Source organism: Eubalaena glacialis, chromosome 15, assembly GCF_028564815.1.
Source record: "Eubalaena glacialis isolate mEubGla1 chromosome 15, mEubGla1.1.hap2.+ XY, whole genome shotgun sequence".
NCBI lineage: Eukaryota > Metazoa > Chordata > Mammalia > Artiodactyla > Balaenidae > Eubalaena > Eubalaena glacialis.
Window position 1 is genome coordinate 1,452,501 of NC_083730.1, and position 13,286 is coordinate 1,465,786.

The window sequence follows — 13,286 nt, forward strand, 5'->3', positions numbered from 1 at the left end:
AAAGATAAATTTTTACATTTCTATTGGTTTTTTCCATGTGTTAAGTATTTTGCGTTCACCTCCAAACTCATGGAAGTTGGGAAGGTAATTTCCTTCTTCTCCCATTGGCAGGTTAGCAAAATTACAATTATTTCTCAATTGCAGAAACTGTGCATAGAATAATATTTAAGTACCATTTACCAAATAATAAGCCATTTTGTTTAATGCAAATTGATAATTACCTAAACACAGTGAAGATATTCTTGTCAAAGTAAAATAAGCTTCCACTGTATTCCTCTAAAATTGAAGAAGGAAAGCAAAATTGAAGGGAGGAAATTGGGTGAAAATGGCATTTTGGACCTGTTAGTTCATTATGTTAATGAACCTAACAAAACAGATAATTGTTGGATTTTATAAGCCAAGTTTCATAATAAATTTGCCTTTTAACTAAAACATATTTTAAAAACTACAATTAGCGAAGGAAAAAGATTCTTCAATACAATTCAGATTTTTTATTGGGGGCAAATAATTTAGAATCACCACCTATAATTTTTCTTACTGGGGTCTTTATTAAGTACCATAACATGATCACTTCAGTTGTTATTTCCACTCGTTTCACTATCATAATCTCAGTAGGATTAGCATTCCATAAAAGTTACAGAGAAGCACAAATTTCACAAGACAGTCTTGAATACAATGAATGCAAATGAAAAGCCTCTAATACGTCATGCGTGCAATTGAAATTTTGGGTGCATATTTTAAGAATGTTTTCAAACAACAACAAGCACTTCAACTGAATTGGTTGGTAGGGGAGAACCAAAACGAGCCTGTTTCACTAGGGACACAGCTCTTTAGAAGCAGCAAGACTGCAGTTGAGTCCAGAGTGAAAGCAGCGACCTTCTGCCACATTCAGGAGAGCGAGATGCAAAATAAGTTGTTATAACTTGCTTCGATGGCAGTTCTTGTTACAGTGATTACATGCATCATGTTACAGTGTAGATGTGCTCATCTGGAAGTATTTATCTTTAAAAAAATGCTTTCTATATAACTAGAAAACCCATATAGGAGAGATCTGACAGCAGCTCCAAATTTTATCATGCAACTTCTAAAGCCCTTAATCCTGCCATTGTTTTAAGCCAGTATTATGTCGGATTCAAATGTATCCAACTACCTTTCAATTAAATTTACATTTTTAACTGGCTTTTGCATTCTAAAAATAGAAGTTATTATATCCATTTATTGATATGGCTTTAAAATTTTTGTTTCAAGGTAAAACCACGTCAATGAGCCACTGTAACCACAGTACAAGGTTTGAGAAATTTATTTCCAATGCAATGGGAAAATTCTTTCTTCCTTAAAGGGGGAACTGAAAAACAAGCATTGTTAACATTATCATTAATGTCGAAATAATTTACTTTTTGCATACTGGCTGGTCAATGACTAAGAGACTTCAAACTGTAAATAGGCAGGGGCTTACAGGGCACCAGGGTTCTCTTAGAACTAGAGAAGAAAAATGCCAGCCAATGCTCCCAGTAACAGAACTTAACCAAGAGTCTTCCCTTCCTGGTTAACAGGAATATTTGGTTGAGGTTACTTTCTGAAAGTGCCACACAGGTTTGCTGTATTCGCTGGGTATCAATACGAGGAAGATGATGTATTGGAAAGAACTCTCTACTTTGCTAACACCGAGGATGTACCAGCCATGGCTGTGAGCCGGGTGTCTGTACGTAACGCCGAGTCTGTCTTCCTGAATGCAGTCAGGAGGAGCGAAAAGCACGGAGGCTAAAAGAGGAAGCTATTTCAGGTGGAGAGGAAATGTGCGATTAGTTTCTACAGCTAGCCCCACACTTGCTATTTATACCTGAGATTTCCAGGGTTTCTAAGCCTCACCGTTCAAACATTCTTGAGCAAGTGTGCCGCCTCTCGGGGCTGCAGGAGGGGGAAAGGGTGCCATCGCCTTTCAGAGAGGCCTCCAACCAAAAAACAGCTTCAACAGCAGTCTTAAAAATACATGTTTTTTTTTCCTTCTCACTGATAAAAAATGCAGAGAACGTTTAGCAAAAATGTCCCTATTCTTAGGATAACTCTGGGTGTGAAAGGATCCCCTTCCCATTTCTCTCTCAGCTCCGATTCCTGGTCTGCTATACAATATACAAGGATCATGTTATACAAGGATCACATCTTCGCTGCCTGCAAAAGCGTATGTGGCCTTCCAAATAAAAACGACGTGGCAGAAGATGGGCAGAATGTTTACACTCACGAGGACCTTTTAAAGCCACGAGTTAAAAGCATCCCTGTAACATAGATAAGAATATTTGAGACAAGATGCTTTCTTTAAAAAATTCAAACTGCAGTTCTCAGCAAGGCTTTCTTATTCTCTCCTTCCAGGAGGCAGTGCCTTGTAAATAAGTAACTGAATTACAAAGAGTAGTAAACAGGTGTCTGATAATTTTGCTGATCAAGCTCAAACTCTCACCTTTACTCTGCCACACTTTTGCTACGCATTTTAAATCCCTTACAATTAACGAAAAGAGAAGCAAACGTTGTTCCTTACGGGAAAAGGAATGTTAACTTCTCCACTTTAATCAGTAACTTGAAAATGCCACGTGGGTCTCGAGGAAAGGAAACCGTACTTTCTCCTGTGCCTTTTCCATCCCTTAAAAATCTAGGAAGCATTTTTCAAGTTTTCCCAAATTGTTAGGAGACACTATTTTCTTGCAAATCAATTCTTTTTAACTCCTTATGATAGCTTTGAATCCCATAAAGAAAGATGAATTATCACATACTGAGCCCAAGCTGTGAAACAGGAGGAGACAAATAGAGACCCCTACTGTGTTTAACAATGTAGAAGAAATTCCAGACGCAACAGAAAAATTTTGTCCTTTTCCTAGACCTCCAAGCGTGTGAGCTCGGAGCGGAACAGCGGAGGGCGCTCGTGCCTCGCCCAAGCCGCACTGACCCGCAGGCCGCTTCCGCCGACTCAGCGGCCCACGCCTCAAATTTGTTAAGTAAGGACCACCTGTGGCACAGGCGCCAAATGTCTTCTGTTTAAAACATTTGCGGTTTTTCATCTGTGGGGTGAAGCACCAGGGAGGGGAAACACTGTTTCCTTTATGGACACACGCAGATGGAAAGCGGCCACAACGTTCACTTGTTTTAACTATCTGCTGCATCAAATAATAAGATGTTTGTTACACTTCAAGGTTGCACAATAGTTCTTTCACTCACATGTTACGCTGTCATCTCGCTTACGATGAATACACGGATATCACTGTGCCTCACCGAGAACGCCCAAACCTGGAATACGGCGGCAAATGCAAACAATTTCCATCAAAGCTCGGGGAGGGGGAAAAACAAGGTCTGTGCAGGGTCACTTTCGGTTCAGAGGCGGAGGTTTAAACTCACACATGAAATTAAACGTGCTACTCCACGACACGCCTCTGCGGAAGTGCCTACGGGCCTCGACACGTCACTTTTCAAATCCACTGTGCATAAAAATACATAAATAAGCAAAGCCACTTAGACGTATAAACACCTGGGTCTAAACAGCCCCAGAGCAGCAGGGACTACACGGTGTCCGGGAACAAGGCGCCAATCAACTGTAACCATCGGACCGCTTGCACTCGGGGTTAGGTCGTTAAATCATTTCCATGATTTGTCATCACCTCACCACACTGTTCCATTTCTACGGGCGAAGTTTACACACATGCAAAAAATCATCCAGGAAAAGCCCTGCCCTGGGGGGTTGAAGCTAGTGGCTCTGCATGTGCAGAGCCCTCAGTCAATTACCAAACGGTGCTGTGAAGAGGGCACTCTGGAAAAGAGGACCAAGAATGACGGCAAATTAAGACCAAGTGCCACGGCACCTGCAGGGTTAATTAAACAGTTCAAGATGTAACAGCCACACAAAAGAAAACGGTTCTCTCTCCCTCTTTGAGCACTATAAACACTTGTGCTGCACTAGATGGGCATTTGATAAACCGAGCAGCACAGAGCAAACTCGTGGGTCCCCAGTCCGCACTCAGAGCCAGTGTTAACACTTAACAGAACACTGGTGAGTCCTGTTGCCAAGGTCAACAGCACAGATGCACTCATTGTATTATGAGCTTGACATCTAGTGGCCACCCCTGGCAGGGCAGAGCAGGCAAAGGTTAAATCAGCAGGTCTGTCGCAGCAGCACCCTCAACCACCCACCTTCGCGGAGATGGGTCGGAAGCTGCCAGCCCTCTGCAAGCCCTCCTTCTCACAGACCCCAGGCCACCAAGGCTGGACGCTATGTGGGCCCCAAGGCTTCCCGGGAATTAGGAGGGGAGGGGTCCCCGATGGTAAGCATAACGAATCTGGGATGACTGGAAAAGACAGGCCCACGGAGGGCACCACGGAACTGGACGCAACCCTGGCAGCCTCAGGTCTCTTTGGTGGACAATGGTTCAGCCCAGAGAATTCTTGCCTTTAACAAACAGATCAAATCCTAATCTCTAACATAAATAGAGCCCATTACATTATTTTATTATTTCAGTTAATATCTCACACTTTCTGTGATATGACTTGCCTTATTTGCTTGGGAATCACACAGTTAACTGCAGTTTAGATCATAAAGGTGTTCAACTTACAAGAGAAAAATCTAAAGACAGGGCTCTTTTTTTCAAATATAAAAGTTAATGTAAGGTAATAGTAAAACATTCAATTTTTACATAGACTTTATTTATGCCTGATTTTATATGAAGTGGGTGGCAACTTCACATATGCTGTAATTACAAACCTGTCCCACCAGTGGTAGAATTAGCCCTCATCTTCACAAGACTAAGATATGCTGTTCGTATCCTAGCAACTGGTCAAGAAATCATGAAGGAAAATGAAAACTAAAAAACCAACGAAACCTCTTCCTATTATAAGTATTATTTAAAAATTATCCTTCTTGAAACTATTTGCAGCATTGAAGGATGGGGCATGACCTCATTGGCAGTTAAGAAGGTTTTTATTTCATGTAAATAAAATACTTACATTTAAGAATGCTAAATTCTAACTGGTGTTCAGTACACAGAACGGAAACCTTGGTTGTATCTTTGCTGAATTCCCCCCAAAAGAAAATGTTCTCGGAGCTATCTTGGGGTGAATGGCAAAGCCTCTTAGAGATTGTACTTGAAAATGAAATCTGACCCACTTTGGCCTGCTTTTGCCATCATCTTGTATACAAAAAATAATCAGCTTGGTAAGTAATTCCTGCTGTTGGTCCATACCTTCTTCATTTTCTGGCTCTAAACAGATCAAAAAATTTTGCATTATGAGTAGATTGTGGAAGTTTAAATGCGCCTAAAAAAAAAAAATCCCTTAACTGTAACATAATCAGCTCTTTCTCTGTAAGGTGAGAATTAATTGGCATGCTTTTTATTGGCCACCAAATTATGCATTTTAAAATAGGTTAGGATTTTAAATGTCATTTAAAAAATAAACGTTCACAAATTCTTCTTTTCCTTTCCCTCCCTGCTTAACTTACTCCTTACCTTTCATGTTTAAGAGAAAACAGTCTGCCTAGGGATGTCAGAAAGTGGCTTCTGTATTGTTTCCTTTTGGAATGCTGAATTGTAAGTGTGTGAGTGAGTGCCCAGAGCTCTGAAGGCAAACCATGCACAGACAGATAAAAGAGAAAAGATCTCTTCACCCAGGGCTGGGGGCCTTCTTCCCCTTAATTCAAACACGGTCTATGAATACCATTGGTAAAGTCTTAAATCACAGGATCCTTTAAAAGGATTTTTAAGATAGCCATGTAACTGTGAGTTGGCAGAAAATAAAAACAAACAAAATACAGGATGGCAAACTGCTTTAAATTATAATATCCTTTTGTTTCTCCTTAAATACATATTTTCCTTCTAACGACAGTAAAATGTATCTTTCCTAAGCTGTATTTTATCCAGTGAAGGACAGCAACAATACACCTTTTAAAGCTCTTAGTAGGAGTGTAAGTGCTGTTCCGTCATTAGAAGTTTTAATTAATTTTTTTAGAACAAACATATTCAGCTGGCTCAAAAGATTTCATTATTGTGGCATACATTTAATTAACTGAATCCTAAAGCTGCATCCCATTTATTTCTAAATTTTCAGAAACAGGAATGAAACAATTTGCAATTTTAAAAGATAGTACCTAGTGGGAATGTAAGTTTAGTCCCAGTCATCCTTAAAACACATTTTTACAACAGGATAACTTTAGAACTTTACGTAAATCTTTATCACTTTTTCTCATTCTACATATGTCATCATATTTCATTCCTGCCATAAGGTTTGGAGAGCACTGAAGCACTTTTGGACAGCTATCTTTTCACTGCTTGCCTAAAAACCAAAGCCTGAAAGATAATAGTCGTATTTCTTCTTTTTTTAAGAAATAAAGTCTTTTACTGTAAATTAATGTGACTGCCTCCCCCCATATTATACTAAAAATTTTGCATAGAATATTTGTGTTTCATATCATTATCAAGAACCTTCAATTTTATTGCGGGCATTTACTGCTTTAATTAACATGTAACATCCAAAGTAATACAAAGGAGTTATTTACTTCGTTTCTAAAACACTGTAAACTAACTTAGCTCACTTATAACTTCATGCATAGTCTGTTTATTTCCACTGCATTTAACAAAATATAATTTTGAGACTATCTGATTCACGTTGGAGTAATTTAGTTTTCACAACCATTTATCTTTAAAAAAAATATTTTACTTAGTTCTTCTCCTGATGACGATCAGTACAACAGAGCAATATATACGTGAACATGCCTTAAGTGAAGAGAGAACAGACTATCTTTTATGCTCCATGAACAATCAGCTTCAGAATAATTAAATCAGAAAGAACTATTTTTTTAAACAGTTTGCCCGAACAATCGAGGGAACACACTACTTGACTAAGGCTCAGCCCCCAGACAGGCTATTTTTGGCCTGTTGCAAAATATGATCAGGAACTGTGGCAATATCTTGATTACAACTCTGAATGATTGTGAAAAACACAGCCTGACAAAAACTTTAATCCCACGGTGGGTAAAAAAAACCTGAATATGTTTCACCCCTAAATAAATTCAGTAACAACAAGGGGAATTCAAAAGAGAACTTGTGAATAATTTACTCCATCTTAGGTTTTCAAATAAGGGCTCTGGACCCCTCCACACGCTTATACTAGGAGGTTCACCACGCTCTCATTTCTGAAGTGAAATTAAAAATGAATAGCAGTGCCTCAGCTTGTTAATTGTTAAATACAAGGGGTTTTACTCTATTAATTAAAATATGCTTTAATAAAAGGAGACATTGCACATTTTGATAACGACCCTACAAAGCTGAGAAGTATTTACATTGTTGCATTTTGGGGCGGCTGTGAAAGCCGATTTTAAGCTATTCAGAAGCCACAATAATAAAGCTTTAAAATTCCTCACTGGGATGCAATGTAGTTCTTTTGAAGGAAAGACTGTCTTTCTCATTCGGCAGAAATAAATCCATTCATTTGATCATGTAGTCATTGAGGGCAATAGAAAACAAACCAAGTGTGAGAAATTCTATGTGATGAAGTAAACAAAACAAAAAAAAAATCCATTTCCATGACAAAAAGATTCTTTGTCCTTAATCTACCCACCATATGCAAGCGTTTCTTTTTAGCATATCTCCCGTTCTAATCTTGGGTGACCAGGCGACACAGATAAGACTCCCTTACCTCCGCTGCGACAAAAAGACCCTCACGAGTTCTCAAATTTTGTTTAATTCCTGAATTCCCAGCCGCGTAAGAAGTCTTTACTCCCGTTCTCCATTCCGATGCGGACGTATACCGGCTTTTGCAAACTTTACGACACCGCACGCTAAACTCTTCAACTCCTTTTATTTTCTGCAGGCTAATTCTCAAAGCGAAAAGACGCGTATCTGCTCTAAACCACTTATAATAGCTTAATCCAAAAAGTTGGCCGGCCTATTTTGTAGGGAACAAACTACTCGATGCCCGGGCTCCGGGGCAGTGAAGGGTCGCCCTGCGTCCCGCGATCGCGCCGCGGCCGCCCCTCCCGCCCCCTGGGGACCCGTGGGCAGCGGGAGGCCGGAACGGCCGGGGCCCTAACTTCCCGGGCTGGGGCGCGGCCACGGCCAGCCGGCTCCTCGCCGGGCGCTAACTTTCGTGGCTCCTACCTTCCCTCCTGGATGGGCAGGAAGTTCCTACCCGCCAGCTGGCTGCAGAGTTGCCCGCGGCGCCTCCAAAAGAACAGGAAGAGGCCCCAGAAAATCGAGAGGCACCAGAAACGTGCCGGGGTCCTACCGCGTGCAAGGACCACCCCCCCCGCGCCGCGGCGCAGCTCACCCCGGGGTTAATTCCCAAGGCGGCCATTAGGAAAGGCCAGGCGACTCCGACTTCCTACTCTCCTCGGAATGGGATCACTGGTTTGTCGGCTCGCCCGGACCTCGCGGGCTCCGCGGCCCTCGGGCACACGGGGCGGCCGCTGGCCAGCCGGGGTCAGGGCGGCGGACCCGCTCCGAGCGCGCACCGGCCAGGGAGCCGGGCGCCTAACAAAGCTGTCCCGGCAGCGGCCTCCCCGGCCCGCGTCCGGTGGTGGGTGAGCCCCGGACGCGTCTCCGCCGCCGCGCCCGCCCGGGGGACGCCGCGATCGCCGAGGCCGGCCCCAGCGTCCGGGCGCGGGGAGCCCGAGGGGCGGCGCGGAGGCGACGGCGCGGCCCCTCCCGCCAGCGCCCGGCTCGGCCTGCCGGCCTCCGCCGGGCAGCGCGGACTCCGAGCGGTCCCCGAGCCGTGGCGCCTCCGTGCGCAGCTCAACTCCGGGCGGCCGAGCCAAGTTTACTTCTCCCGCACTTCCGCGCCGCGCGCTCCGGTGGAGGACCGGGTCCCCGGGCAGGCCCGCCCGGGCCGAGCGCCGCGCGGCAGACACTGGCTCGCGGGAGCCGGGGAACTTCCCCGGTGCGGGGCGCCCGCCGCCCGCGCTCCCCCCAGGCCCCCGGGCGCCGCCGCGGTCCGCGGGCCCTCACCGTGCTCGGGAGCCCCGTCCAGCGGCGGCAGCTCCTCGTCCGACTTGAGGTGCTGGGGCTTGGCCTGCTTGCGCCGAGACATGCTGCTAGCGGCGCGCGGGCCCCGCGCGGGGCAGCGGCATCAGCGGGGCGGCCAGCGGGGACGGCGCGGGGCGGCCGGGCGGGCGCGGGGCGCGGGGCGCGGGCGGCGGCGGCGGCGGCGGCGGCGGCTGCGCGGGCCGCGCATGGGGCTGAGCAATTAGGCTGGTGAATAATGCATGGCCATTAGCGGAGGGCCGCGCCGATTGGCCGGCCTCCAGCGGACTCGGGCGGCCTATGCAAATGAGGCCGCGCTCGCAATTAGCGGCCGCGCGGCGAGGAGGGGCCGGCGCCTGCGGGACCCGGGCGCGCGGCCGGCGCCGCCTCACATCGCGGGCTCCGCGCTCATCGGCGCCCGGTGCAGCCCGGCGGGCCGGGAGCGGCGCGGGCCGCGGCGGCCGCCTGGCCCCGGGCGCAGGCAGCAAACTTTGGCGGCGTCCGCGCGGCGCCTCTCCGCCGGCGCGCCGGGCTCGCTCCTTTATAGAGTGTCTGCGCCGCCGCCCGCGCCCCGCGCCGCGCCCCCCCCGCCGCCGCCCGGCGCCCCTCCCGGAGCGGGCGGCCGCGGGCAGGGCTCCGGCCGGCGCCTTTGTCTCGCCGGGCTGCTCGGGCGCCGAGCCTCCTGCACTCCGGCCGCGGAGGGCCGGCCGGCCGCCTCCACTCGTCCGCGGCGGCTCTCGGCGCGCCGGCCCCGCTCAGGCTCTGGTGTCCCCTCTCTCCGGACCTTCTCTCCGGGCTCGGGTCCCCTCCGCGGGCTCCCCCGGCGGCCGGCCCGGCCCGGAGGCTCGCGGCCGGAGCGGAGCGGAGTGCGCACGCCGGGGTGGCGGGACTTCGGCAAGACCAACTTTCCGGTTCGGAAGCTGCGCGGGCCGAGCGGCTCCTCCCCTCCCCTCCCCTAGTCCTCCCTCCCCTCCGCTCCCACCCCCGTCTCCCCGCCCGCCCCCCGGGCCCCTCGACTCCTGAGCGCCCGCCCCGCCCGCCGCCGCCACCGGGGCCGCCTCGGCCCTTCGCCCGCCCGCCGGGCCTCCCCGCCGCCAGCGGCTCCTTAAATCCAGGGGAAGGGAGGGGACGACAGGGCTCCGGTGTCTTCCCCCCCCCCCAGTTCCCTTGTCCGATGGGTGCAGTCCCGGGGCGCCTGTGGCGTGGGCAGGGGGCGCAGGGTGCCCCGAGACCGCGTTACTGAAAGTTCCAAGTCCACAAAAGTCCCGCGCGCGGCCCCCCGTGTTCTAGGACTGTCGGGGGCGACGTGGGGGGAGGGCAGGTGAGGGGTAGCGCACATTCGGACCGGCCCAACATCCCCGGGCAGTCGGCGCCGCGCGCTCCCCGCACGCGCACCCACGCTTCGCGGGTTGTCAGGCACGCGCCCTCGCCCCCGCGCGCGCACCCCACCGCAGCCGTGCACACGCGCCCTCGCCCACTCCCGCGCGCTCATTCCCGCGCGTGTCCTCCATCGCGAGCGGCTGCTGGGATGTGCTCCAGGCCCCGTCGCCGCAGAGCCTGCGCCTGTGCCCCCGTCCCAGCGTGTCTTTTTTCATTTCCTAAATTTATTATTTTTGTCCTCACAAGTGGCCCTGTCTGGTACGAAGCTTTGGCACAGATGGCCTCCCGGCGCTTCCCCCAGGGTCGCGTGCTGGCGGGGAACAGCCGGCGAGCACACAGCCCCGGGCGCCCAGAGGGCTGCGATCTCCCTGCGTGGCTGGGCGCGGGGCTCTGACTAGTGGGGACCCCCCGCCCCGGCTGGACCCCGGCCCTGCGCCGCTCGCCCGGCTCTCCAAGGGCTGCTTTTCCGTTCTAGAATCTTCCCGCTACCCAGCCGCGGTTCTCCCGCGCGCCTCTAATTGTGTAAGTTTCACGAAGCAACAGCTTTGGGCTCCAGGAAAAGCGCAGGAAAATCATACAGAGGAAGGAAGTACACAGGTTGGAATCATCTCCAAAGAGACCCCGCCGCCACTTTTGCCACCCCCCCTCCCAACCAACCCCTGAAGGTCGGTTTTGTTTTGCTGTTTGGTGGCAGGCGTATTCACTTAGGTAATTTTGTTTTGGAAAAGAAAAAAATGACATCTGAAAGATGTTCGAAATCTAGAGTTATCCCCCCCCCCACACACACACCACGGTAGCGCTTTTATAGTTAAGCTGTGGGGAGAAAGGTCTGTATCGCCAGTGCGCTGTCAACTTTGGCAAATGCTGCAAGCATTTTGGGGACGCTCTCGCATCCGGCGCAGAGGCGCTCGGCAGTGAAAAGTTTGCAGCCAGGGTTTTGGGGCGAGCAGGCCAGGAACTCTCCTGGCAAAAGAGTGGCAAAGAGAAGAGGAGGGAAGAGGAAGGGACGCGTGTTGGTGGGGGAGGGCGGTGGTAGAGAGTGGAAGTTTCTTGCAGAATTTACAGGACGGACAAGAGTTTGGGGAAGTTGCAGCGCCGCAGCGGAGAGGTAGATGTCTGCTTCCCGGCAGAGAAAGAACACGAAACGATCGTCGGTGGGTCGGGTTAAAGGTGCACTGCCTGTTGTGACCTGCTTAATTCTCTCTTTTTTCCCTCTTTTTACAAAAATCGACACTTTGGGGAAAAGAAGCAAACGTAGGTTCCCGCGGCGTCCGAAGCCCCTCAGAGGAAGCCCGAGCCCGGCTCCCCGGCAGCCTCCTGGCCCGGTGTCACCGACTCCTCCTCTTTGGGCCGCTTTGCACGCACCGGCCCCACCTTTTTTGTTCCTAAAGCCATTCGTCCGCCCCTCCCAGCCCCCCACTCTCTCTCCGACACACTGGCACGATTTCCTTAGGGCTTTCCCGGACTCCTGAACGCCACTGCTTCATTCCGTCGACTTGCTCTGCATTTTCTACGGTGTGCGGCCGTGGGGAGGATCTTAAGTCCCTCCAGCGAAGGCGAAAGTGAGACCCCGGCCCTTTATCTGTAAGAAGCGAGCCGTCAGATTGCAGAGGTGTCGCGCCAGCCGCGCTGCGCGTTGTAAGTGCGGAGACACAGCAGGCTGGGCTCGGCGCTGCGGTGGACGCAGTGGCTCCCCCAAAGTGAGCGGCCGCGGAGCAGGACACGGAGCTCGCGGTCCGACCGGCCCGGCGTGGGGTGCGGTCCCCGCCCAGGGCGCGCGCGGTGGGGTCGCCTGGCCGAAGGTGCGGGCTGCACCTCGCCTCCCTCGCTCTCCGCGCTGGAATTTCGTGGAGAAGGTAGAGCAAAGACTTGGGCGAAAGAGCCAGGGAAGCTGTGAAAGGGGCACCTACACAAATTCCCCGCCACTGCCAGAATGGTGCGGATCAGTAAATTGTGTGGCGCACCTTTTAAAAAATTGATTCGGGTGTTCAAGATCAATAAGATTAAAAAAAAAAAAAAAAAAGTAGAGGCCGAAAATAAAAGGCGAGTTACCTCCTGAGTTACCTGTTCTCCCTTCCTCGCCTCCCTCCACTGAGGTCTGAAACTTTTCTAATTGTTTTTATTTAGTGCAGCAAGTTTTAATGAAAGCATAGGCGTCTAAAGTTTGAGTCCCAACAATAGGTTTATTGCCAGGCGACAACGTGTCAAGCAGAATATCTTCAGAGATGAGGTACAGGATGTGTCCTCCAGTCACGCCCAGACTGGAGGACCCCCGGAGCTGTGCATCAGAGGCGCAGACACCGAGTTGCACTGGCGACACACAAGTCCCTACCGTCACATGACCACTGTCTATTAAAATATTGTGATACCTAAACACTCTTGCAAAAACAAAAGTTGCTTTTCTTCCCTATAATTAAATCTAATTTGTTAATTGGCTTTCCTCTTGCAATGTTGTTTTCATCTTAGGAGGCGACACGTTATTATTTTGTCTACTTAATAATATTATTTACAAATTAATACTGTATATTTTACATTAGTGGAACGTATAATAGATGTTTGATTAATTTGTATCATTTATTCAGATAAAACAGAAAGCCTATCTGCAAGATTGATTTGACAAGGGAATGTTGGAGAGTTGGTTCTATTTTAACGTCCCAGTTTGTTGAAGCTACCTGGCTCTTCATCCACAAAAGACAGTTTTGCATAAGGTGCATTTGGCACTTGATTTACAATGTGCTTATTTCCCCAGCTACTTTATACAAGAAGAGTATTCAAATGTTAGAGCTTTATTTTCTGTCTCTTTTCGTTCTTTTTTTCCCCTCCCAAATCAAAGTTCCTTTCTTCTTCTCACTGGCCTTCTCTCCCCTGTCTCTGGTTCCTCCCCCACCCCAACTTTTGTTTTAGGTCCTTACCATT

At 49.5% G+C, this 13,286-nt stretch overlaps 1 protein-coding gene and 1 long non-coding RNA gene across 2 annotated transcripts in view; one reads left to right on the forward strand and one right to left on the reverse strand.

The window, feature by feature from the left end:
• The window catches only part of SALL3 (spalt like transcription factor 3), a 17,775-nt gene extending 8,667 nt beyond the window's left edge, over positions 1–9,108 (reverse strand). The window contains exon 1 of the mRNA XM_061169024.1: positions 8,976–9,108. Coding sequence (XP_061025007.1) covers positions 8,976–9,057 — 82 coding nt within the window. The 5' untranslated portion in view covers positions 9,058–9,108. The remainder of the gene's footprint in view (positions 1–8,975) is intronic.
• A 675-nt stretch (positions 9,109–9,783) lies between these two features.
• LOC133075757 (uncharacterized) lies at positions 9,784–12,772 on the forward strand. The gene is made up of 3 exons (XR_009697404.1): positions 9,784–9,901; positions 10,617–10,892; positions 11,617–12,772. It is a non-coding gene; the product is annotated as an uncharacterized LOC133075757 (long non-coding RNA).
• The last annotated feature ends 514 nt before the right edge of the window (positions 12,773–13,286 follow it).